This window comes from Hipposideros armiger, unplaced genomic scaffold (assembly GCF_001890085.2).
Source record: "Hipposideros armiger isolate ML-2016 unplaced genomic scaffold, ASM189008v1 scaffold_1156, whole genome shotgun sequence".
Taxonomy (NCBI): Eukaryota; Metazoa; Chordata; class Mammalia; order Chiroptera; family Hipposideridae; genus Hipposideros; species Hipposideros armiger.
The window spans coordinates 177,183-203,842 of NW_017732506.1; the positions used below are offsets into that span (position 1 = coordinate 177,183).

At 37.0% G+C, this 26,660-nt stretch overlaps 1 protein-coding gene across 1 annotated transcript in view; it reads right to left on the reverse strand.

Annotated features, from left to right (window-relative positions):
* The window catches only part of SLC26A7 (solute carrier family 26 member 7), a gene marked incomplete at its 5' end in the record, with an annotated part of 173,125 nt that overhangs the window by 14,465 nt on the left and 132,000 nt on the right, over positions 1 to 26,660 (reverse strand). Inside the window, 4 exons of the mRNA XM_019632655.1 lie at positions 11,182 to 11,279; positions 13,460 to 13,508; positions 18,297 to 18,434; positions 26,227 to 26,293. Of these exons, the coding sequence (XP_019488200.1) occupies positions 11,182 to 11,279; positions 13,460 to 13,508; positions 18,297 to 18,434; positions 26,227 to 26,293 (352 nt within the window). The remainder of the gene's footprint in view (positions 1 to 11,181; positions 11,280 to 13,459; positions 13,509 to 18,296; positions 18,435 to 26,226; positions 26,294 to 26,660) is intronic.

A 26,660-nucleotide genomic window follows, 5' to 3' on the forward strand; every position in this document is an offset into this window, starting at 1 on the left:
TAAATAAATAAATAAATAAATAAAACATGAACTCAGACCTGGGCATTGACTAAATGGCCTCTGTATTTGTAAGTTAAAATGATTAATTCAGGATGACCTGTTAGTGTTTGACTATTTTAAGCTAAGTGAAATAGGGACACATTGCTATGGGTGGTTTATGGATGCTGATAAACATAATCTGCAGTTCACTGACCTCTCCAGTGTCCTAAGTACAAGAATAAATATAAGTCACTCCATTCAACCTATAATTCAACCTACAGAATGTTCCTTATACTAAAGTGACTAAGAAAATAACTACATAAACATGTAACCACTACACTGTATACTTGAAACTAATATAAAATAATATTGACTATCAACTATAATTTAAAAAATAGTCACAGAGATATAAAGTACAGCATAGGAAATATAGTATATAATATTGTAAAACTATGTACAGTGTAAGATGAGTAATATACTTATTGGTGTTATCACTTTGTGAGGTATATAAATGCTTAATCACTATGTTGTTTTATACACCTGAAAATAACTAAAAAAGGAAAAGAAAAAGAAAGAAAGAAAGAAAATAATCCAGGTAGTGTTATTAAGAAACAGAAAGACGGAGCTGGCCGAGTGGCTCAGTTGGTTAAGAGCTTGCTTAAGAGTGTGAGCTCTGAGCAACAGGGTTTCTGGTTCGATTGTCACATGAGCCAGTGAGCTGTGCCTGAGCTGAGCTGCCGCTGAGCTGACAACAGGTGGCAAGATGGCTCAGCTGGTGAGAGCACGTGCTGCTAACAACAAGGTTTCTGGTTTGACTCCTGCATGGGATGGTGGGCTATGCCGACCCGCAACTAAGACTGAACACAGCACCTTGAGCTGAGCTGCTGCCCATGGCTCAGGAGATAGAGCATGCACTCTTAACAATGAGGCTGCCAGTTCAACTCCCTGATGAAATGGATGGTGGCTACACCCACCCACAACTAAGATTGAATAGGGTACCTTGAGCTGAGTGGCTGCTAGCTGCCCACAGGCAGCCAGATAGCAACTGGACTTTGAACTGAGCCTGCTGCACCCTCCACAACTAAGATTGAAGGACAACAACTTGGCTGTTCCCCTCCCTCATATTCCCCAATAAAATCTTAAAAAAAATGTTTCTTATTTAAAAAAAAGAAAGAAAGGAACAGAAAGACATGCACAGCTGAAGAGACTGTGGCTCTTCACTCCAGACTTTTTCAGGATGGCTGCCAACTAAGACATAGTATTAACTGGGATGATATTATTTGCATTTCAAGAAATGACTTTTATGACATAAGAACAAAGAATAGAAGCTAGCATAATAGAGTACTTACTAACTTCTACAAATTTATGTGCTTTAAATGCAATATATTATTTCTAAACTTCACAACAACTTGATGGAGTGGGTATTTCTACTTCCAGTTTACAGAAAAGCTAACAATGAAGACCAAATCATATGAACTAATTATATAGTTGATAGTTGGACCCATGGTTTGACTAACTTTAAAGCCTATTTTCTTTTTTCTTTTTAATTTATTGGGGTGATATAGGTTAGTAAAATTATATAGGTTTCAAGTGTACAATTCTATAATAATCATCTATTGATCACATTGTGTGTTCACCACTGAGTCAGTTCTCATTCCATCACCATGCATTTGACCCCCTTTACCCTTTTCTATCATTCCCCACCCTACTTACCCTCTGGTAATCACTAAACTGTTGTCTGTGTCTATGAGTTTTTGTTTATTTGTTCCTTTCAGTTTTATATCACACATATGAGTAAAGTCATATGGTTCTTGACTTTTTCTGTATGACTTATTTCACTTAGCTTGATAATCTCAAGATTGATCCATGTTGTTTGTTGCAAATAGCAATATTTCATCTTTTTTATGGCTGAGTAGTATTCTATTGTGGGTATATACCACATGTTCTTTACCCAATCATCTACTGAAGGGCACTTCTGTTGTTCCCATGTCTTGGCCAAAGTAAACACTGCTGCAATGAACATCAGGGTACATATTCATTTATGGATAAATATTTTTAGATTTTTGGGGTAGGTATTCAGGAGAGGAATAGCTGGATCATATGGTAATTCTATTCTTAATTTTTTGAAGTACCTCCATACTCTTTTCCATAATGACTGTACCAATTTATATTCCCACCAACAGTGTAAAAAGGTTCCCCTTTCTCCACTGCCTCTCCAACACTTGTATTATTTGTCTTGTTGATGACAGCCATTCTAACAGGTGTGAGGTGGTATATCATTGTGGTTCTGTTTGCATTTTCCTAATAGCTAGTGAAGTTGAGCATTTTTTTCATATATTTGTTGACTGTTTGTATGTCTTCTTGGGAGAAGTGTCTATTCAGGTCCTCTGCCCATTTTTTAATAGGATTGTTTGGTTTTTGTTGTTAAATTGTACATGTTCTTTATGTATTTGGGGTATTAGCCCCTTATTAGAGGCACTGCTTGCAAATATCTTCTTCTATTCAGTGGTTGCCTCTTTATTTTGTTGATGGTTTCTTTTGCTGTGCAGAAACTCCGTAGTTTGATATAGTCCCATTCATTTATTTTAGCTTTTACTTCCCTTGGCTTCGAGGTCAAATCCATTAAATCCACTTTGAATCCAAGGTCCATAAGTTTAGTACCTAGGCTTTCTTCTATGCAGTTTATTGTTTCAGGTCTTATATTTAGGTCTTATACATGATGTGGCATATATATATATACACACACACACACACACACACACAATGGAATATTGGGTTGTCAGAAAAGTAATGACGTATTTTGTCTGTTTACAAAAATTATTTATTTATATAAAGAACAAAGATCAATCAATGATATATTGCCTGTTTTGTTTGATTACCTTTTGCCATCTTTCAGTGAGCTTCATAATTCCTCTTTCATAGAAGGACCTGTCTTTATTTGCAAAAAACTGAACAAGATGCTGATTTACAGCCTCATCTGAATTGAACGTTATACCACGCAAGGAGTTTTAAAGAGAGTGAAACAAATGGAAGTCTGATGGCACAAGGTCAGGCAAGTATGGTGGGTGTGGCAACACAGCCCATCCAAGCTCCAACAATTTTTGACAGGTGATCAAACTTCTGTGTGGTCTTGTGTTGTCACGATGGAACACAACACCTTTACAATTAATAAGCTCTGGACATTTCTGGATGATGGATTCATTCAAACTGTCCAATTGCTGACAGTACACATTCAAATTGTTTGGTTTCTTGGTAAAAGCTCAAAAAATACGACACCTTTAAAATTCCACCACACTGAGAGTATAACCTTTCTCTAATGAATGTCTGCTTTCGATGTCGTTTGAGGTGAATCATCACATTGGGACCAAGACCGTTTGTGCACCACATTGTTGTAAACAACCCACTTCTCATCACCAGTTATCAGTCGCTTCAAAAAAGGATCGTTTTCCTCACGCTTAATGAGCATATTGCAGATGTTTATATGCACTATCAAATGAAGTTCTTTCAGTTCATTTGGAACCCAAATATTGAGCTTGCTTACGTATCCCAGCTTTTTCAGGTGGTCATAAATGCTTGAATGATGGCTGTTCAATGTTTCTGCAACCTCTCATGTCATGTAACATGGGCTTGACTTGAACAATGCCTTTATTTTGTCATCATCAACCTCGGTGGGCCTTCCTGACCAAGGAGCATCATTGAGATCAAAATCACCAGCATGGAATTTCGTGAATCATCGTTGGCATGGATACTCTTGTAGAGCATTGTCACTATAAACTTTATGCAACTTTTCACAAGCTTGACGTGCGTTCTTCCCTTTATGGAAGTAAAACGGTAAAATATGGCAAAAATGCGTAGTTGGGTGTCTATCTTCAACTTGTAAAATCTCCAAAACTCAACCAAGTCACTCAATTTTTGTTTTAGAATGAAGCTAGAACAGTCAGCTGTCAAATGACACAGCAATAACATAGATGCGAATGACTCTAGTACTTCCAAAAATGAACTAGTGCCATCTGTCGCAAACATGCATCATGATTTTTCCAATGACCCAATACTATTCTGCCATAAGAAGAGATGAAATAATGCCATTTGCAACAAGCTGGATGGATCTTGAGATTATTATGCTAAGTGCAATAAATCAGGCAGAAAATATCGAGAACCATATTTCACTGACATGTGGAATATAAAACTGAAAACAACAAAGGAACAAGACAAACCAATGAACAAACAAAAACTCATAGACACAGACAATTGTTTAGTGGTTACCTGAGGGTAAGGGGAGAAGGGAGGTTGTAGATAAGGGTAAAAGGGATCAAATCTATGGTGATGAAAGGAGAACTGACTGGGTGGTCAACACACAATGTGATATATAGGTTATGTATTACAGAATTGTAAACCTGAAATCTATGCAACTTAATTAACAATTGTCACCCCAATAAACTTTAATTTATAAAAAAGGTCTTTGATCCATATTGAGTTAATTTTGGTATATGGTGACACATAGCAATCTAGTTTTATTCTTTTGCACATGGCTTTCCAATTTTCCCAGCACCATTTATTGAAGAGGCTGTCTTTTCTCCATTGTATGTTTTTGACTACTTTATAAAAAATTATCTATTACCATATATATATATATATGGGTTTATTTCTGGGTTCTCAATTCTATTCCATTGGTCTCTGTATCTGTTTTTCTGACAATGCCAATGCCATGCTGTTTTGATTATTGTCACTTTGTAGTGTAAGTTGAAGTCAGGGAGTGTGATACCTCCAACCCTGTTTTGTTTGTTTGTTTGTTTGTTTGTCTTTGTTTGTTTGTTTGTTTTGTCAGGATTGCTTTGGCCCATCAGGATTTTTTTGTGATTCCACACAAATCTGATTTTTTTTTGTTCTATTTCTTGAAAAAGTGCCATTGGGGTTTTGATGGGGATAGCTTTAAATCTGTATATTGCTTTGGGTAATCTGGCCATTTAGTCTGATGTTCTAGGATGAAGGGCTCTGCAAAAGTCAATTATGTCCATTTTGTCTAAAGTGTTATTAAGGCTGATATTTCCTAATTGATTTTCTATTTGGATGATCTATCCATAGCTGTCAATGATATATTTAGGTCCCCTACCATAATTGTGCTTTTGTCAATTTCTCCCTTTGATTCTGTTCGTAGTTGCATTGCATATTTTGGTGCTCCCTGATTGGGGCATATATATTGAAACGTGTTGTATTCTTGTTTTATTGTCCCCTTTATCATTATGAAATGTCCATCTTTGTCTCATTACCTTTTTTATCCTGAAGTCTATTTTTTCTGATATAAGTATGCCTACATCTGCTTTTCTCTGGATACCATTTGCTTGGAGTATCGATTTCCACCCTTTCACTTTGAGTCTATCATTTTCCATGTAGCTGAGATGCATCTCTTGGAGGCAGCATACCGTTGGGTTTTCTTTTTTGATGCAGTCTGCTACTCTGCGCCTTTTTATTGGTGAGTTCAGTCCATTTACATTTAGGGTGATTATTGATATATGAGGATTTCCTATATATTTTGTCTTTTGTTTTCTGGTATCTCAGTGTCTCCATTGTTTCTTTGCCTTTTTGTTGTTCTCTGTTATTTTAATATGGTGGTATACTATGATTTTTCCCTTTTTTTCTTTTTTTTATGTTATATGTCTCAGTTCTGAATTTTCTTTTTCTTGAGTGGTTACCATTAAGTTTACATAAAAGAAAGTTTCATATTTACAGTAGTCCTTTTTCTTCAGCATTTTTCTTATCTCCATTTCCCCTTGCTGATTCAGATCTTTACTCTCTCCCATTTTGTGTGTTCGTTGACACACTTTATACCCTTACTTATGCTGTGAGTTGATTTCTGAGTTGCAGTATACCAAGTTGTCTTTTTCTTCTCTTTTTCCTTTTTTTAATGCTCTTTTTTAAAGCTTCTTTACCTTTTACATTATGTTTAAGGGTATAGGACCCTATTTGGTGTAGGGGTTGCCATTTCCTGCTTCTGTCTGTCTGTTTGTAATGTTGCTCATGGTTTTGTATTTTTTTGTTCTCTCTCTCTCTCTCTCTCTCTNTCTCTCTCTCTCTCTCTCTCTCTCTCTGTGTGTGTGTGTGTGTGTGTGTGTGTGTGTGTGTGTGGTTGAATAACCTCCTTCAGTAGTTCCTGTAACTCAGGCCATGTGTTAGAAAATTCCCTTAGCTTCTGTATGTCTGGAAATGCCTTTATTCCTTTTTCTTATCTAATGGATATCTTCACTGGATATATTACTCTTGGCTCATAATTTCTGTCTTTCAATAGTTTGAATATTTGATTCCACTTCCTCCTGACTTGTAGAGTTTCTGCTGAAAAGTGTGATGATAATCTAATAGGATTTCTCTTATAAGTTACTGTTTTCTTTTTCTCCCTGGCTGCCTTGAGAATTCTTTCTTTATCACTATTTTTTTTTCTTTGTCATTAATTTTTGACAGCTTCAATACAATGCATCTTGGAGAAGACCTGTTGGGACTGAGGTAATTAGGTGTTCTGTTTGTTTCTTGGATTCAAGGATCCAGTTCTTTTCACAAGTTTGGAAAGTTCTCATTGACTATTTCTTTGAATATACTTACTCTCTGTTCCCTTCTTCTTCACTTCTCCTTCCAGTATGCTCATTATTCTTAAGTTGCTCTTTCTAATAAAGTCAGAAAGTTCTTGTAGAGTTCTTTTGTATCTTTTAACTTTCAAGTCTCTCTCGTCCTCCATGTTTGTCATTTCCAAATTTCTGTCATCAACATCCTAATTATTTTCTCCATCTTATCAGCTATATTACCTAAGCTGGTTATTTCATTCTTCATTTCTTTTATTCAGTTTTTAATCTCTAGAAATTCTATTTGGTTCTTTTTTAAAATTTAAATCTCTTCAGTAAAATGGTATTTTGTTCTTTGATTGTGTTTCTGAGTTCATTGAACACTCTGTGTTTTCTTGCATTTTGTTGATTTTTTTCAGAACAATAATCTTGAATTCTCTGTCATTTAAGTCACATATTTCCATGTCTTTAAGTTCATTTTCTGGAGAGTTTTCATTTTCTTCTTGAGCTGCCTTTTTACCTTGGTTATTCATGGCAAATAATGAATTATTATTTCTCTGCCTGGGCATCTACAGGAGTGGGTTTTGCAGCAGGTTGATATGAAGAGGATTTTCTTTTGCTTTCCAGTAGGTGTTGCTGAAATCTTTTATTTTCTCTCATGCTGTAGCCTTGTATTTTCTTTCATACTGTGGTGTTTTATTCTCTCTTAAACCGTTTCCACTTCTCACATGATGGGGTTTCTTTGAAGGTGGAATTCTCCTCTGTGAGCAGGTTGCCTGGATCTTTGGGAACCACCTCCATGGGAAGATGTGAAGGGTGATAGAGTTCTGAAATCTCAATGCTGCCCCTGACACCTAATGTAGATCCTGTGTGTCTCTGTGGCTCTAGTTTCCCCTGCAGGGATTCACCCTGAAAAGTGAGGGCAGTGTGCGCTGTGAGAAGTTGCTGGTGCATTTGTGGCTTCGAGCAATGGCGACTACCAGCCACAGCTGTCTCGTCCCTACAGCTCTTTCCCTATCACCGGAATTAGTCACAATCTTTGCATCTGTGGCTGTGGAAATGTTGCTGCAGGTGTCAGTGCTGCAGATATTCTGTTCTTTCATCTGACACTGCTACTGTTTCTTCTGGAGCTTGCTTCTAACACTGGGAGGGTGGGGTAAGGTGAGCTCTTGGGAAGGGGGGTGATCAGCCAGGTTCTGTGTCTTTGTTTTCTGTTTTCTGCCTGGCAGTGAAAGCCTAAACCACAGTTCTCACCTGAGGTCTCTGGCCTGAACTCTGGGGTCAGCCGTATTATATGCTGATTCCTCAGGCAGTACTGTAGGCCATAGGGGTTGCACCTGCAGCCTGGATTCTCCCCTCTTCCAAGACCACAGTAAGCTCTGGTCTGCATTCTGTGGCCACAGCCCATATCTTTGCACTTCCCCTTTCCCTCCTCCCCTGTTCCGATTTTCCCACCTTCAGGTGATTAGATGCGTGAGTCTCTCCAAGGTGCTTGTGTGTTGTTTAAGTTATCCTTCATTACATTATATCTATTCAATTTGTTGTACTTCTAGGGGAGATTTCAAAAAGCAGTCCTCACGCTGACATTTCTGTGATGTAACCTATACCCATGATTCTTCTGTTGCTCTTTCTGATAGAGTCAGAAAGTTCTTTTAGAGTTCTTTCATTTCTTTTGACTCTCAAGTCTCTCTTCTTCCATCTGTGTCATTTCCAGGTTTCTATCTTTGATATCACTAATTATTTTCTCCATCTTGTCAGCTCTATTTCCTAAGCTGGGTATTTTATTCTTCATCTCTTTTTTATTGAGTTCTTTAGCTCCAGAACTTCTATTTGGTTTTTGTTTGTTTGTTTTAATTTCAATTTCTTTGATAAAATATTCATTTCATTCATTGGTTTTGTTTCTGAGTTATTAAACTGCCTATTTGAGGGTTTTTTTGCATCTTGTTGAGTTTTTTCAAAACTGCAATCTTGAATTCTCTGTCATTTATGTTGCATATTTCCACATCTTTAAGCTAATTTTCTGGATTTTTTTCACCTTTTTTCTGAACTGCCTTGTTACCTTGGTTATTCATGGCAATTAGTGAATTATTATTTCTCTTCCTGGGCATCTACATGAGTGGATTCTACAGCAGGTTGATATGAAGTGGTGTTTCTTTTGCTTTCCAATACGTGTCACTGGAACATTTTATTTTCTCTCACACTGAAAGCACTTTATTTTTTCCTGCACTTTCCCAGCTTCTTTCACAATGGTAGGTTTTCTGGGAGGTGAGCTTCTTCTCTGTGATCACATTACCTGGGTCTCAGGGCACTGCCCCATGAAAAGGTGTGGTGGGAATGAGGTTCTGAGCCTTTGAAACTTCAATGCTGTCCCTGCAGCCCGATGCAAAACTTGTGTGTCTCAGAAGCTCTAGTTGCCCCTGTAGGGATCAGTCCAGAAAGGTGGGGGTGGGGTGCACTGGGAGAGATGGCAGGTGTACTTGTGGCTCCAAGCAATGGTGACTTTTAGCCCACAGCTCTCTCACCCCTACAGCTCTTTCCCTGTCACTAGAATTAGTCACACTCTGCATCTGCCACACTGGGACTCTCTCCCCAGTTCTCAGGGCTGTAGATGTTCTGTTCTTTAATCTGATACTGCTACAGTTTCTTCTGAAGGCCACTTCTAACACTGGGAGGGTGGGGGTAGGTGGCCAGGCTCTATGTCTTTGTTTTCTGTCTGGCAGTGAGGGCTTCAATTGCCATTCTCACCTTTACCACCTTTATCTTCATAGAAAAGCTATACTAAAGTTGACCTTTGTACTATCTTCAGTTTGAAAGATTGGGAATTTTAAATTTAAAATGTAAATAAACAGAGACACAGTTATGCAACACCACATTAAAATCAAAGTCCACAATGTGAGGCATTTTAAAGACTATTAATCTTAACTGTTTAAAAGTCAATATCCAATTTTTACTTCTGGCCATGATGAGTAAATAATACAAGACTATCTCATCCTCCATAAATGAATAGACAACAGGACAAAAATATACAAACAACTGTTTTCAGACAATGTGAACAGGCAGCACAGGACTGACTTTCCTAAGAGAAAGAAAAGAAATGAGGCAAGCTCTCCAATCATCTCACCTTTCTGTGGCAGGGCAATTTCTGGGCCACTACAGGATGATGATGGGGGACTCAAGCAAAATGCAGCTGCTTCACTGAGATAAGCAGACAGAACTGGAGTTCAGGAAATTTTGAATGGGTGAAATTTGTGGGAGTAATGAAAAGGAAGGAGATATGCAAAGAAAGAACTCCAGGAATGTTAATACGTTTTGATTATGTTTTTGGCTGAATACAAAGCCACACATAGGAGAGATTCCATGATGCCAGTTAGAGTACCCCTCAGGAGAAAACACTAGAAGATGAAGAGAACTGAGTTCCATGCAGCAGAAGCTGGTGGAGGTCTGAGGACAGGTGAGGAACAGGTGTTGCCCATCCTCATGACCCTCACCCCAAATTTAGGGTATTGAAATAGAAAACAAATGGAAATTTTGAAATGAGTACATTCTTTGTCCATTTAGTATTTACTCAAAAATAGGAAGAAAAAATTCCAGAAGTGTCTGAGTTTTCCTTGAATTGGCAAAATTCGGTGTTCTTCTACCTGTGGAAATGGGTGTAAGCCATGTCAGATTTTTTTAATTAAAATTTATTGGAGTGACAATGGTTAGTAAAATTATATAGATTTCAAGTATACATTTCTTTACTACATCATCTATATATCATATTGTGTGTTCACCACCCAGAGTCAGTTTTCCTTCCATCACCATGTATTTGACCCCCTTTACCCACTTCTACTATCTCCACTCCCACCTTACCCTCTGGTAACCATTAAACTATTGTCTGTGTCTATGAGTTTTTGTTTCTTTATTTGTTTGTCTTGTTCCTTTATTGTTTTCAGTTTTATATCCCACATATCAGTGAAATCACATGGTTCTCGACTTTTTCTGTCTGATTTATTTCACTTAGCATATTGACCTCAAGATCCATCTATTTTGTTACAAATAAAACCATTTCATCTTTTCTTATGGCAGAGTAGTATTCCATCATGTCCATTTTAAAGACTTAATACTGTTTTATTTTTTTGCATACCAGAATCATGGAGACCCCATGGAGGATATAAGATAGAGAAGTAAACATTACAAGCCAAGAGAATGGAGAAAAGCTCCTGAAGTGGGCACTATTTCAGAAACTAGCAATGGTATGGTCTCAAACTATACCCAGGAATGATGTGAGAAAGAACATCCTGCTATCATCAAGGCCACTTGCACATGAAGGAGACTTTTTTCCCTTCTTTCTAGAAGCCTTAAGCTGACTATCCAGCATATGCTATGCCCACTACATTTTAAGTCTATGTTGTCATCTCTCTATCTCAATCTCATGTGAATACCCCCCACCTCTGGCCCCCACACATACACATACCTAGAAGCTTGATGGGATCTCCTGAAAATAAATCTACAGTAGTGGAAAGCATAAAGTTCTATGTGCTTTAAAGATAATGGGTGAGATGAATATTGAAACAAGCAGAGTCAAGACTCCAGAGCTGAAAGAGTAGCTGGTGGAAACCCTGTTACTGAAGAGAAGGGAAGGAATCAGTCCAAACACAAGCTGTGTAAATACCTCAACAAGCATGGAGATTCCAGAATAGTCAAAAAAGGTCAATCCACTGCAATCCAGGATTAAAGAGCATTTTTCATTTGGGCAGGCCTGTGAAACTTCTGTAGGAGGAACATAGACTTGAGTTAGGTGGAATTCTTAGAGATTTCTGCTGCTGATTTTGCTAAAGCATGGGAAGATAACAGTGGTCTCATGTTTAATAAGACTAATCCAAAACACATTTTAATCTTTACATTTTTCAATTAATTAATAATTATTTCTAAACTCTCTGATTTTTTTTGTTCAAATATTATTTCAGGTAATTATTACATAACTCAGAAAAGAAAATGGGATAGGTTAATTACCAGTATCATTTCACAGATAGACTGACTGAAGCTCAGCAAGGTTAGATGATTTTAAAAGGATGCCTGGCAAGTTAGTGTCAAACAGACTAGAGTCGAGGCCCCTAGACTCTGCATAGTACTCTTTCCACAACATCACACTGTTTCCTTCATACATATGTCTGGAGGTAGAGCCCTGTTTTGTGGTACCTGCAGCTTATACAATTTTGGAGTCATAATTTAACAAAAAGATTCATTGATGGAGCTTGTCTCTTGGCCTTGCAAAGGATCTGTGTGAGGGTCCCTGAAATTAAGCTTCAATTTGTACATGGTAAAACTGCCTCTGAAAGCACCTGATGGGAAAAATAAATTATTTTCCATAGGAGTTCATGACCTCTTTTTCACTGATGTCCTCAGCACCAGACTTTTCTCATGTGAAAAGACATATTTCTAAACAGTAACAAGCCATGTCTGAGGTCCCTTGATGTAGTTTGAGGCTCTCAGAGCAGATCCAGCAAGCTAAGATTTCTCCACCATTAGTAGGTAAAATCAATCAAATAAATTACAATTGACTAATCACTTATAAAATTCTCTGTAAAATAAAATCATTCTTAATTGGCATAGTTTTTCCACTTAAAATTTCAATGGTTTTCCCATATAGTGATTACAACAAAGTGAGAATATGGTTGTTTCTCAATTAGCATTGAAGAGAAGTATAAGGAGAAGTGTGTGTTTTTAAGAACTGATGCTTAGAGGTAAAAACAGGTAAGCAGAACATACAAGGTAGGACAATTAAGTTCATGAACTCATCCTAGAAAAAGTACTACATATCTCATTGCTGAATATCACATTAGTCACTTTCAAAGTACTCCCCTTGGGAAGCTGTGCCCTGATGCCAGCACCTAGTTCACCCTTCAAAGCAATTTTGGAACTCTTTTTCTGGAATGGCCATCAGAGCTGTCATCTTATTATCCTTGATGTCCTGAATATCATCAAAATGTCTTCCTTTCAGTATTTCCTTTATCTTCAGGTAAAGAAAGAAGTCATTGGGGGCCAAATAAGGTGAGTAGGGAGGGTGTTCCAATGCAGTTATTTGTTTCCTGGCTAAAAATTCCCTTATAGATAGTGCTGTGTGAGCTGATGCATTGTCATGATGCAAGAGACATGAATTGTTGGTAAAAAGTTCAGGTAGTTGGGCAAGCTGAGTGGCTCAGTTGGCTAAGAGCTCGCTCAAGAGTTTGAGCTCTGAGCAACAGCAGTTCGAGTCCCAGCCCGAGCTGAGCAGCTGATGAACTGCCAACAGGTGGCAGGATGGCTCAGTTAAAAAAAAAAGTTCAGGTAGTCTAACTTTTTCATGTAGCCTTTTCAGCACTTCCAAATAGTAAACTTGTTTAACTGTTTATCCAGTTGGAACAAGTTCATAATGCATAATCCCTCTGATCTCAAAAAAAGGTTAACAACATTGTTGCCACAAGTTCACAAACATAATTGTCAGAGCTTGTATTTAAGTGTTTCAGGCATTTTTCATGCTTGTAATAAAGTTTTTCATCTTCATCCTGTGTAGGTTTATACATCTTTACTTAAATTTACTTTTAAAAGAGAGTAGGATGAAAGAGTAGAAGGATGAAGAGGAAGAAGAAAACGAGAAGAAGGAGAAGAGGAGAAAAAAGGAAAGATGGAGGAGAGAAAAAGGAGGAGGGGGAGGAGAGAATAGGATTAGAGAAAAGAGAGAAGAAAGAAGAGAGAAAAGGAGGTGAGAGAAGTACAGAGCAGGAAAGGGAGGAAAAGGACAGGAGGAGAAAGTGGGAAGATGGAAAAAGAGAAGGTTGGGAGTGAAGGGAGAAGGAAGACGAGGAGGAGAGAAGAAGAAAGAGATCAGAGGAGGGAGGAGAGAATTTCATTCTGTGGTCTCTATTCAAGTCAGAACACTTATTTATTATTATTTTTTAATTCTAACTCACCATTGCAATTATCATTGGACAGAGAATTGAGCAATGTGTTTTTTTCATACTGAAAAGAAAACAAATATAAAGAATAATAACATTATAAAAATTCACTTCTGTTCCTGAAAAAGGAAGATTATACTTTCTCCATAAATAACAAAATAATAGTTTCCAAAAATTAGTTTTCCTAACCTTTTTTCAGATTCATAAATACAACAAACTGAAACAATAAAATGATAGTTAGCTCTAAATATAAATTCACTAAATAGATAATTTATGTTATCAAGTCAGACCATCATCTTTAGAACATTTTCTGCAAGACTAAATTTGTTTTGATTTTTTATCAGGAATTAAACACTTGCTTGTGTTTTTCATGTAATGTATCTAATCGGAAAGTAACCTCATTAACACAGCATTCTCTGAGAGAAACAGTCCCTAACCATATACCGTATTTCCCCATGTATAAGACGCACCTGTTTTAGAAAAATTTGGGGTCTAAAAACTGGGTGCATCTTATACAGTGGTTGTAGATTTCAAATGCCATAGATGGAACTGAAGGTGAGGCAATATATGAAGACAGTGATTCGTCATCAGACACCAATGAGGGCAAGCTAATGGTTGGGAGTTTTGACAGTGATGAGGAGTTGTATGAATTTTATGATGACTAAAACTTGAGTTCAATAACTTTATGTAATACAATACATTTTTTTTTCAAATTTTGGGCCCCAAAATTAAGGTGCATCTTATACATGGGAGCGTCTTATACATGGGGAAATACAGTAGTTCATATTATATCAAAGGTAACCGTTCATCTGATGCTCTGTGAAAATGCCTGATTTACGGAAATGCTGAAGAATGAAAATGACTCTGTATCCTACAATTAAATTTCTTTAAAATTGATAAATGATGTCCTAAAGACAGCATACTACTTCTCAAAAAACTATTATTGTTATTATTGTTCATGATGGTTATGATAATAATAATTGGCATTTCCTGAATACTTACTGTATTCCAAGGATTTTACATTAATAGTTTAATCCTCAGAACAATCCTATTAAGTTACTAATCTCATTTTCCATATGAAAATTGGAAAATTTCTAAATTTTGGAAGATTTCTAAAGATTAGAATGGTTAAATAACTTGCAAAGTCACAAAGCTGGTAAAAACTTTGGATAAAACCTGACTTTGTGCCATTCTAAACCTCATGCCCCAAACCACTAAATTATACTGCTTCTCCTATGAATTCAATTTTAATCTTAGAGGCTGACTACAGAATATCCATTTTCCCTTCTTGATACCTAGTGGTGCAGCTTATATATTTTAACTCTAGTTCTGCCAGTTATCAAACAATCTCTACTAGGTTATTTTATATTTGTAAGTCTCAACCTCCCTTTTTCTAATATTCAGGTAATGCTACTTACATCATGGGCCTGATGATGATTTAGTTAGATAGCTCAATAAAATGGACTAGCTCTTGAAAGACATTCAATGAATGTGAGTTTCCTTTCCCTCTTCTTTAAAGTACCTTGTCTGAAATCTTCTAGGCTGAAGAATTTCAAATAATATATGTAGATATTCTACCCACAAGGAGGTAGAAAATGACTCCACACTCTTTAATTATAAGCTGCTGTTAGAGACTTGCTTCCAAAGAGTACAGTATGAAAAAAGAAAAAATAGAATAACTTTACAGTGGAGAAGCCTGACAAATACTACCTCATCCAGGTGATCAAGGTCAACATTAACAGTGATAAATCATGTTGACATTGTGTACCCTTGATATAATGTGATAAAGATGGCACTTCAGTTCTGTAGTTTTCCTTCCAACATACATATCCCCAATCTTACAGTGAGAAGAGCACCAGATAAATCCAATAAAGGGGGAATTCCACAAAATTCCTGACCAGTACTACTCAAAACTGTCAAGGTCATCAAAAAAGGAAAGTCTGAGAAACTGTCATAGCCAAGGAGAACCTAAGAAGACAGGACAAATAAATATAATGTGATATCCTGGATGGAATCTTGGAAAGAAAAAGAACATTAAGTAGAGGTAAGGAAATCTGAATAAAGCATGGACTTTAATTAATGATAATGTATCCATATTTGTTCATTGATTCTATCAAATTTGTCACACTAATGCAAGATACTAATAATAGGGGAAACTGTGGTGTGGGATATATAAGAACTCTAATTTCTCAATTTTTCTATAAATCTAACACTGTTACAAAAAATAAAGTCTACCTAAAAATACCTTGTCTGAGCAAAAGAAAATTGTGAATAAATGGCAGATTGAAACTTCTATCACAGTGTGAGGCCACAAAATAATTATTAATATTATTAGTGAGTATCTGCAGCCTATACAATAATGAGCATGAATCCATGAAACACTAGCAGTCTGAGATCCTCCTAAGCTTCTGCACTCAGCAAGATACTTAATGATGATATATAGGAAGTATATCATACAATATAACAAAACAAGGGAACTTTTTTCAGTTTGTGTTTTGTAGGATGTGATTTTTCCTGCCCTGGGGTGTTTTAAATGCCCTTCCATCATCACCATTTGTTGAAAATGCAGCTATCAGAGAAGAGAAAATTGAGGTTCTGACAGAGCACTCCAATTCAAGGCAGAATGGTGGACTACCATGTGCAGCCCAATAAAAGGAAGCAATGTTGTAATAGAGATTAATTAATGCAGACTCATTACTCTAAAACTGAACTTAGAATAAGTGCATAGACCTTAAAACAAGTAGCTATCCTAGACAGAAAGTATGTGACAAGAATAATATGAGATGTCCAAAAGAGCATACATGCTATTCAAGACCATCCCTATAATCATTCTGAATAAAGGTTTATCCTGGGTTCCTCTGAGAGCAGGGCTTCCAGATTGCCATCTGAGTTCTTGCTGTATTCCTTAAAATTCACAGTATGAAAATACATATGATATTTGCATTAGTCTTATTATAGTGGAAGTCAGTTTCAACAAATTTTTTCTCACCATCATAAAGATTGAGTTAAAGAGTCTCATCACCTACCTAACCTAGATTCGATAAACTCTATTTGATTATTAGACTCAAATTTCTGAAGTCCCAAATAGGTAAAATCATATATGTAGAACCTCCTCACAGAAGGCTGCGTTAATGAATTTTATTTCTGATTTGACATGTTACAAGATAAACACATGCCAATTTTCAATTTCTGAAAAGAAGTTGGAGCAATCTTAGTCTTACAAGAATACATTCTAAAGAAAACATTATTGACCTTTAGTAAACAACTAGTTATAAAAACCTTCATGTCAAGTATTCTACTTGATATAATAAAGCCCACAAATTAGTATATCATTTCAAAAAGTAAATTCACATTTTGGTAAAGTAAGACCACAAACTTCTTGTGAGTTAATTAGGTTCTTTAAAACTCTAGACAAATTTTCCCACAATACTTTTATGCATGATGGTTGTGAGCTTAATGTCAGCCACAAAAACTTACCTCTCTCATAACACAATTTAACATTGCTAGAATGTGTACCATGGCTTTGTGAAAGAAACAGACCTAGTATCCACTTGAACAAGTACGAATGTATCTCCCAGTTTGACATGAAAGGAAGTTCTTCTCAACTCAAAACCACAGGTGGTGGTTCTTAATATCCTGATAAAAGTGACACCCTAAAGAGCATAGTGAGGGGGTAAAGAGAGGTCTGGAGATATATAGGCAGGACCATCTTCAGGGGCTTATGATCTGTGAAGTCACACAAGGTCCCATTTTTAGAAGCATCTCCCATTTGGCTTAATGTTCTGCTGTTACCATCTTGAAATTCTTAGTAATTGTTGAACAAGGAATCTCACATTTTCATTTGGCCTTCACCCAGAAATTTCATATCTGATCTTGTATCTAGGGTCTCTGTGGTATGAATCAGTATGAGGCCCAGATGCAGAACCATGAAGCTGCAAGAAGCAGGAATGTGGTGCTGAACAGCTCCTAACATACCAGAAAAGGGAGGGCCAAGGTCCCCTATGTACCTGAGTTACAGGGAGAGAGTATATGTATGATCAAGGATACAGAGCAAGAAGAGATCTTTGTGATCTAAAGTAGTAAAGAAAAGCTTCATGGAGAGGGTGCCTTTGCACTAAATCAAACTAATAACACTAGCTTCAATTTTATAGTATTGATTAGGCTAGGTAGTATTATAATTGCTTTGCATATATTAATCTATTACCTCATCTTAATTATTGATGAGGAAACTGACATACAAAAGATTCAATGACTTGGTTAAAGTCACACAGCTAACCCAGGCAGTTTAGCTCCAAAGTCTATGCTCTTAACATTGCAGAGGGCTTATGGATTCAAATGATTGCAGATAGCTCATTTACCTGAAATCATCCTGATGCACATTTGATTCACTATCTCGGTTAACTGAGATAACTTATGGAGATAAAGAATGCTGGCTAGCATTTTATAATAATGCTATCATAATGATAGCAATAATTTGTGCTTCTCTGAGTCATTTATTATAGTGTGTCTCTTTCAGAACTAGATCTAACTATTCTTTCTCTTGTTAAAAAAGTCCTTTAATTTAAGTGATTTGTCTTATTTATTCTTCTCAGGGGTATAGCACCTAGTACACATGTCCATTAGTATATGCTAAATGAATGAATGAATGAACAAATGGATAAACAAATAAACAAACAAGTGAGAGTGATTACCTAAGATCTAACTGTAAGAAACAAATAAAAAGCATAATACAATATATGGTTTTGCTGAGGGGAATACTTTTATAATGTATTATATTTATGTGATACACTTTTCAGTATCATGATGTAGGGTTACCTATAGCATGACATAATCATGAAACAGTTAATCCTACCTTGTTGATATTATCAGTTGACTGGTTGCTGCCATTTTCTTTTTGGATTATGTTCATTAGATCAGTATGAAAGTTTTTTGCATTCAGAAAAACAAGGGGGTTGTTCATTGAGATAATTTTCACCAGCTGCAGGCTTTCCTTTAGAAGAAAAGGAATAGATTCAGAGTCCTGAATAAGATAAAAAAGGATAACTCTATCCAATGAATCTAAATCTTACAAACTCAAATGTCATTCAATCATGGAAGAAATCTCTTAGCTGACATTTTAATTATTAAAATTTATTTAGAGAATTTCATACACTATGATGTTTTTAGGGAAAATATCTACTTACTTTTTACTAAGAAACATTAACAACGAGATGAGCCTGAAGCTTTTCAGAAAATGGCTCTTATTCCTACTTACTGGGTTTTTGGAAGGCAGCCTACCATATCCAAAGAGTACCAGAAAGGTTTATTCTTCCAAAAGTATCCCTTCGACTCAGTTTAAACATTAAAAATTCATTTATTTAAGCATAAGTATTTTAAAAACTAGAAATATGTCCTAAAGTTTCAAATTGTCAGTCATTTACCTCTAAATGTTATAGCTTTCCTTTGGCTGGAATATAACCTTACAAGTGACTCATAGTCCTAACTGGGAGAAAGAAACCTAAAGGTAGTAATTTAGGAATGTAATTTCACTTTGAGATGGTCTAGGTTACACTGGATTGCCAGTATTAGGCAAGGCATGCAGAAAAAGAGAAGGAAATTTTCAATACAAAAGGTATCTGCTTTAGCTATTTGCCCAGGTCTTCCTGTCAGCAACTGATGGTATGCAACTAAAATTGTCTTCTCCAGGACCTTTGAGGCAGGGGTCAGACCTAATAGTTGAGAGGATGACATGTTCTATGAAATAACTCCTTAGCAATGAAATAAAGCAATATCCCTTCAGGCTTTAGTATTCACATAAAAGACACAGAGAATAGTGAAGTATACAGAGAAAGAAAGAAAGAAAAAGAAAGAAAGAAAAAAAGAAAAAGAAAAAAGTAAAGATTAAGTATGTGAATTTGGACAATTCATTTAACCCTGTTCAGTTTCCTCATATTTAAAATTAAGTAAATATTTAGGGCTGGCCGAGTGGCTCATTGGTTAAGAGTTCACTTGGGAGCACGAGCTCTGAGCAGCAGGGTGACCAGTTCGGATCCCACATCGGCCAGTGACACTACTCCCTCTACAGCTAAGATGATGAAAAACAGCTCGACCTGGAGCTGGGCTGCCGTTAGAGGCCAGCAACAGCGTAGGCTGCAGTGGGGCTGCAGTGGGCTGCCATTAGCTACCGTGAGTGGCCGCAGCCAGCATGAACAGCCGGCAGAGCTACCGTGAGCCACCATGAGTGACTGTCCAATGGCCGGCGACTGATCTGACTCAGCCGGGAAAACAGCAATGATCACAATACCAACATGGGCCAGTGAAGCAACATCTTCCACAATTAGACTGAAGAACAAAAGAACAGCAACTTGTCTGTTCCTCTTCCCCATTTCCCCAACACTGTTCCCTCCCCCAATTTCCCAATAAAACCTTAAAAAAAAAAAAGAGTGTGAGCTCTGAGCAACAGGGACGCCTGTTTGATTCCCACATGGGCCAGTGAGCTGCACCCGAGCTGAGCTGCCGCTGAGCTGCCAGCAGATGGCAGTATGACTCAGCTTGTGAGAGCACATGCTCCTAACAAGGTTACCTGTTCAAAATGATGGGCTACACCCATCCACAACTAAAGACTAAACTTGGCACCTTGAGTTAAGCTGCCACCCAGGTGGCTCAGATAATAAAGAGCATGCTTTTAACAACGAGGCTGCTGGTTCATCTCCCACATGGGATGATGACTGCACCCACCCACAACTAATTGAACACAGCACCTTGAGCTAAGCGGCACAACTTGGAGCTGAGCTTGCTGCACCCTCCACAACTAAGATCAAAGGACAACAACTTGGCTGTTCCCCTTTTCCAATTCCCCAACACTGTCCTTTTCCGCTAATTCCCCAATAAAAATCTTTTAAAAAGTGAAATAAATAAAAATAAAATAAATAAAATAAAATTAGGTAAATATTTAAACTAGATAATCTCATGAAGTTCCTATAGCTACATAACTGATTATACTCTAGAAAGTGAGGAGATTGGCTACAAATAACTCAAGAAAACAAAAAGTCTTAAGTTACCAAGCCAAATATAATCAAGAGTAAATCTTTTTTTTTAACCAAAAATAAAACATTCTTTAGCCTGTCATATTTGGTTATCACAAAGCCCCACATCTTAGACTAACCCACTAATCATATCACATGATTGTGCCAATATATTGTTGTAAGTTAAGATAATATATTTTAAAGTTTTTGTTTCTTCATTTGTTTGCCTTGTTCCTTAGTTATTCTAACTTTATATATACATATCAGTGAAATTATATGGTTCTTGACTTTTTCTGTCTGACTTATTTCACTTAGCATAATAATCTCAAGATCCATCCATGTTGTTGCAACTGACTCTGGGTGGTGAACACACAATGTGATATATAGATGATGTATTACAGAATTATACACCTGAAACCTATGCAAATTTACTAACAATTGTCACCCTAATAAAATTTAATTTTAAAAAAGTAATATATTTTTTAAGTTAGGTATTTGTTAAACAATATTCAAATGGTGCCAGAAAAGAAATTCTCAGTGGGGTTGAATTCATTGAGTAGGAAAAGATCTCTCAAATTGAGAATGAGTGTTTCATGTGAAAGGGTGTGAAAGAGTGCATGAATGAAAGAAAGGGATGTCAGATCACCACCATACTTTAAATTAGCGAAAAAATTTACCCAACAGTTCATATTCGAATCATACTGTCTTAGTTTTGTTCTCTCTTATTTTTGATACAAGCATTAAATAACTAGTAAGGTGTAATATTCCAATAAAATTAAGATTTTCATGTGACACAGTTATTATTCAGGTGGGTGACTAGACTGTAAACAATCAAAGTTTAGAGACATGGAGAGATTTTTTGGGGGCATTTCCATCTTCCACAAATCCCCTCATTCACCACCCCATATGTTTAGCCTGAAAAAAAAAGTAAGAATTCAATAAAATTTATTAACCAGCAATCCCTAAGCTGAAAAATGATCAAACTAGAATTCCATTTAAAAGCTAATAATGCCAAGGCTAATGTATATAGCTGTATCTGTATGTGTGGGGTGGATACACAGAGGACTTTAGGGGCCCAAGAGAAAGTCTGGGACTTTTCATGACCACTAAATTCCCACAGAAAATTAAAAAGAAACAAAAGAAAAGAGATAGGTAATAAAAGAAAGGCAGCACCACCAGTGAAAAACTTGAGCCTGGGACAATTTCAATAGCTCTAAAGTTTAAAAAGCTGTCTATGAAGCAAATCTTTTATATTTATTAAAAACACAAGTTATTCCCCTGGGAGTCCTGGTGCTACATTCTACTTTCTGTCTATTCAGAAATACACTGGCATTAGTCCTGCTGGCAAAAGTTCAGTTCTCTCTGTTCTGGGGATAATCATGAGGCACTGGAACAAGTAAATGTGAAAAACATAGGGGAAAAAACGGTTAGTCAAATATTTTAAAACAGGTTCAAAGTGAGGACAATATTTTTAAATTGGCAAAAAATTGAAGGCAACATTTATTTTTACTCACTTGAAACTTACTTTGGCCATCCTTCAAAATAAGAAACTAGAAGTTAAACACAATTGGCCTGCTAATCATGAATAGGGAAAGACAATTAAGTTGTTTCCTTAAAAATGTGTCCACTGTGCAAGAAACCAATTCTACTGGCATTTCGTAATCATTGGACTTAATTCCTAATAATAATACAGTCTCATTATCTGTGTTAAAAAAAAACAACTGCTGATCAAAATGGTGGAGTAGGTAAATGCTGATTGCCTCCTCCTCCCACAACCATATCACAATTACAACTAAATTACAAAACAACCATCATAGATGAACAGAAGTCCTATATTAAGGATATACAGAAGAATTTAAGTTGAGACTGGTAAGAGGGGTGGAGACTTGGAGTAGAATGATCCTATACCCACATGTGGTGGTTAGAAATCAGGAGGGATATTTTGGCTTTTAAGGTCCCCCCTGAGGAGTGAGGGGCCTCAGCCCCACACCAGGCTCTCCAGCCCAGAGTTCCAGTGACAGGAAATGAAGTCCCAATAACTCTGGCTATGAAAACCAGAAGGATTATGATTTGAGAGGATTGTAGCTCAGTGAGACCAAGAACTGCTGAAGACCCAGTTATTCCTCTTAATGGGCCCAAGCACGGATTTACTCAGTGATGGAATCACACATTCTGAGCTCCAGCACTACAGCAGAAGCTCAAAAAGTGCCAGGAATATATGGAAAGGACCTGAATTATCTGGCTTTAGGATAAAGGCTGGAGGGGCAGCTTTTCTTGCAGACAGAAGTTCTGGGAAATACCATTGTTCCTTTGTTGAAACCTACCCCTACCCAGCCTACACAGGTAGATGGGCTCCACAGCTGAATCTCCATCAACTTGGATAATACCATTTGTTTCTTCCTGGTGACTACCTGAGATTCTGGCTCACCCAACTAGCATGCTCACGCAAGACACTTCCAGTGGCTTTTCCATATAAATGTCCTTTTGAGGCTCATGCTGTGGACTGTCTTAAAATATCTCAAAGGTTTATAAACCCCAAACAAGCAATATCTGGCCTCAGTGTGACCCATACCTGTTGCTGAGCAGCCCCAAGCCCAGCACTAGTGGCAGCAAGCCTCAGTTCACAAATTCTCCACTCCCAGGCATCTTCAATCCCAGCACAAATGGAAACCATCTTTGAAATCACTTTGTAGCTCATAACAGGTGGCCCTGGGCAGAGTACAGGCAGTGGCTAAACTTGGCCTGCACCGGAGCCCCTCCCAAGAAGCCCCAGAATGAACACACCCAGTGACAAGCTTCAGACCACATCACAAACTCTACTCAACCACCTCCACAAACAGCAGACTCAGAAGGCACCAGAGTTCCATTAGAGTGAATCCTGATCCATTGGGACAGCCCCTACACAACAGCTCCTCCACTGTAGACATGGCCAGTCCTCACAGCCAATAAGCTTAAGAGTCAATCCCTTCCAGTGATGTGCTAAAATCAAGGCCCAACTACAACAGGAAGGCACACACAACCCACACAAGAGACACACCTGGAGCACCTGAGTCAGGTGACCAGGACAAATGAGCTACTGGGCCCCAAATGGCACCTACTACCTAAGGTCACTCTACCAAGATCAGGAGACATAGCATCTCTACCTAATACATAAAAACAAACACAAGGAGGAATCAAAAATGAGGAGACAAAGAAACATGTCCCAAATGAAAGAACAGAACAAATCACCAGAAGAAGAACTAAACAAAATATGGACAAGCAATCTACCAGATGCAGAGTTCAAAACACTGCTTATAAGGATGCTCAATGATTTCAAGGAGAACTTCAACAAAGAGATAGAAAACATAAAAAAAAACAGTCAAAATGAAGAACAGAGTAACTGAAATAAAGAGTACACTAGAGAGAATCAGCAATAGATTAAATAAAACTAGGGTGAAATCAGTGATATAGAAGATAAGGTATCAGAAAACACCCAATCAGAACAGCAAAGAGAAAAAAAGAATTAAAAAATGAAAAAAATTCTGGGACAACAACAAGCATACCAACAATTTCATCATAAGAGTACAAGAAGGAGAAATGGGAGAGCAAGTAACTGAAAACCTATTTGAAAACTTAATGACAGAAAATTTCCCTAACCTGGTAAAGAAAATAGATACACAAGCCCAGGAAGCTCAGAGTCCCACACAAGATGAACCCAATGAGGCTCACAACAAGACCCATCATAAATAAGATGTCAATGGTTAAAGATAAAGAGAGAATCTTAAAAGCAGCAAAACAGAAACAGTTGTCTACAAGGAAGCTCCCATAAGACTGTCAGCTTATTTCTCTATGGGAATTTTGCAGGCCAGAAGGGATTGGAAAGAAATAGTCAAAGGGATGAAAAGCAAGGACCTACAACCAAGATTATTCTACCCACCAAGCTATCATTTAGAATCAAAGGATAAAGAGCTACCAGACAAGAAAAAGCTAAAGGAGTTCATCATCACAAAACTAGTATTACAAGAAATGTTAAAGAGGCTTCTTTAAGAAGAAAATAATAAAATGGAAATAACTACATCTCTATCAACAATTACTTTAAATGTAAATGAATTAAATGCCCTAATCAAAAGACATAGGGTGGCTAAATGGATTAAAAAAAAAAGACCCTTACATATGCTGCCTACAAAAGGTTCACTTCAGAACCAGACACACACAAAGACTGAAATAAGTTGATGGGAAAAGTTATTTCATGAAAATGAAAATGGAAACAAACAAACTAAATGAAGCTTGGGTAGTAATACTTATACCAGACAAAATAGACTTTAAAACAAAGGCTATAACAAGAAATAAAGAAAGACCCAGTAATCCCACTTCTGGATATTTACCTGAAGAAACTCAAAACACTACTTCAAAGGGACATGTGCATCCATATGTTTATTGCAGCATTATTTACAATAACCAAAATATGGAAGTAACCTAAGTGCTCTTCAAAAGATGAATGGATAAAGAAGAAGTGGCACATATGTACATTGGAATATTACTCAGCCATAAAAAAAACAATGAAATATTGCCATCTGCAACAACATGGATAGATCTAGGGGGTATTATGCTGAGTGAAGTAAGTCAGACAAAGACAAATGCCATATGATTTCACATGAAAATTAAAGAACAAAATAAATGAACAGACAAAACAGAAACAAACTCATTGATACAGAGAACATTTTGATGGTTGCCAGATGGGAGAGGCATTGGAGGATTGGTGGAGGGGGAAGTGGCTTAATAGGTACAAATTGGTAGTTATAAAATAACCATTGAGATGTAAATTATAGCATAGGGAATATAGTCAATAACATTGTAATAACGATATTTGGTGTCAGATGGCTACTAGATATATTGAGGTGATCACTTCCTAAGTTAAATAAATGTCTAATCGATCTGATTTTGCCTCATTCCCTTCCCTATTTCCTATCTTCCTCCATCATTTAATTTGAAATAGCCTATTAGTTTAGTTTAACTGTTTTATGGAACTTAGTAATAGAAAAGAGGTTTCCAAATGTTTGAATTAATCTGACCCATGATTCTACTGTGGACTGTAGTTCTATGATACATGATATCATCTCACTGAATGCTAATACAAGATTTTTGTTGTTGTTCTATTGATTTGTCGCATATGTCAATTGCCATATGTATGGTAATCACATATATACCATTGAAATTTATACTACTTAAAAATACAATTATCAGGCCAGTTGAGTGGCTTGTTGGTTAAGAGTTGGCTTGGGAGCGTGAGCTCTGAGCAGCAGGGCCGCTGGTTCAGATCCCACATGAGGGCCAGTGACGCTGTGCCCTCTACAGCTAAGATGGTGGACAATGACTCAACCTGGAACTGGGCTGCCATGAGTCACCAGCGATAGTGTAGAATGCAGTGGGGCTGCAGTGGGCTGCTGTGGGCTGCTGTAAGCTACCATGAGTGGCTGGCAGCCAGCATGAGCTGCCGTCCAATAGCCAGCGACCTATATGCCTTACCCAGGAAGAGTGCAATGATCACAATACCAACATGGGCCAGTAAAGCGACGTCCTCCACAACTAGACTGAAGAACAAAAGGACAGCAACTTGTCTGTTCCTCTTCCCCAATTTTCGAACGCTTTTCCCTCCCCCAATTTCCCAATAAAATCTTAAAAAAAACAATTATCATGTTTTTAAATGTCGTAATGTATCTGTTTCTAGTGATATCTTAAAACTATCTGACCCACAAAAATTATTAATAATTGCATAAATGAAAAGTAAACTAAACTTACACCATCCACTTCTGTCTTCACTTTACATTCCATTTCTTTCAGGTTTTTCATACTCAGGGTCTTTGTTCTAGAGTTAAAGCAGATGGGAAATAATATGTCATTTCTTAATCACTACATTAACCATGAAGAAGTAAAAGTGATGTCATTTTATCTTAGCAATTAGAATGTATTTAATATAGTTTAGATTCTATATCCCATTTGTTTATAAAATACTGGTCAATCTGTATCTTTCTGGGATTCCCAGGAATAGAAGGTAACAACAGAGACATATAAGTAAAAATTTTAAAATGTAATTTACCACGCAGCTGCAGTGCTGCCATGGGGACATGGGGGACAGTTGGAGGAATGTAATTGATAATGTTGTGAATATTTTGTAGGGTGTCAGGTAGTCACATGTCTTGAATCATGGATGGGAAAGAGGCTTGATCACTGCA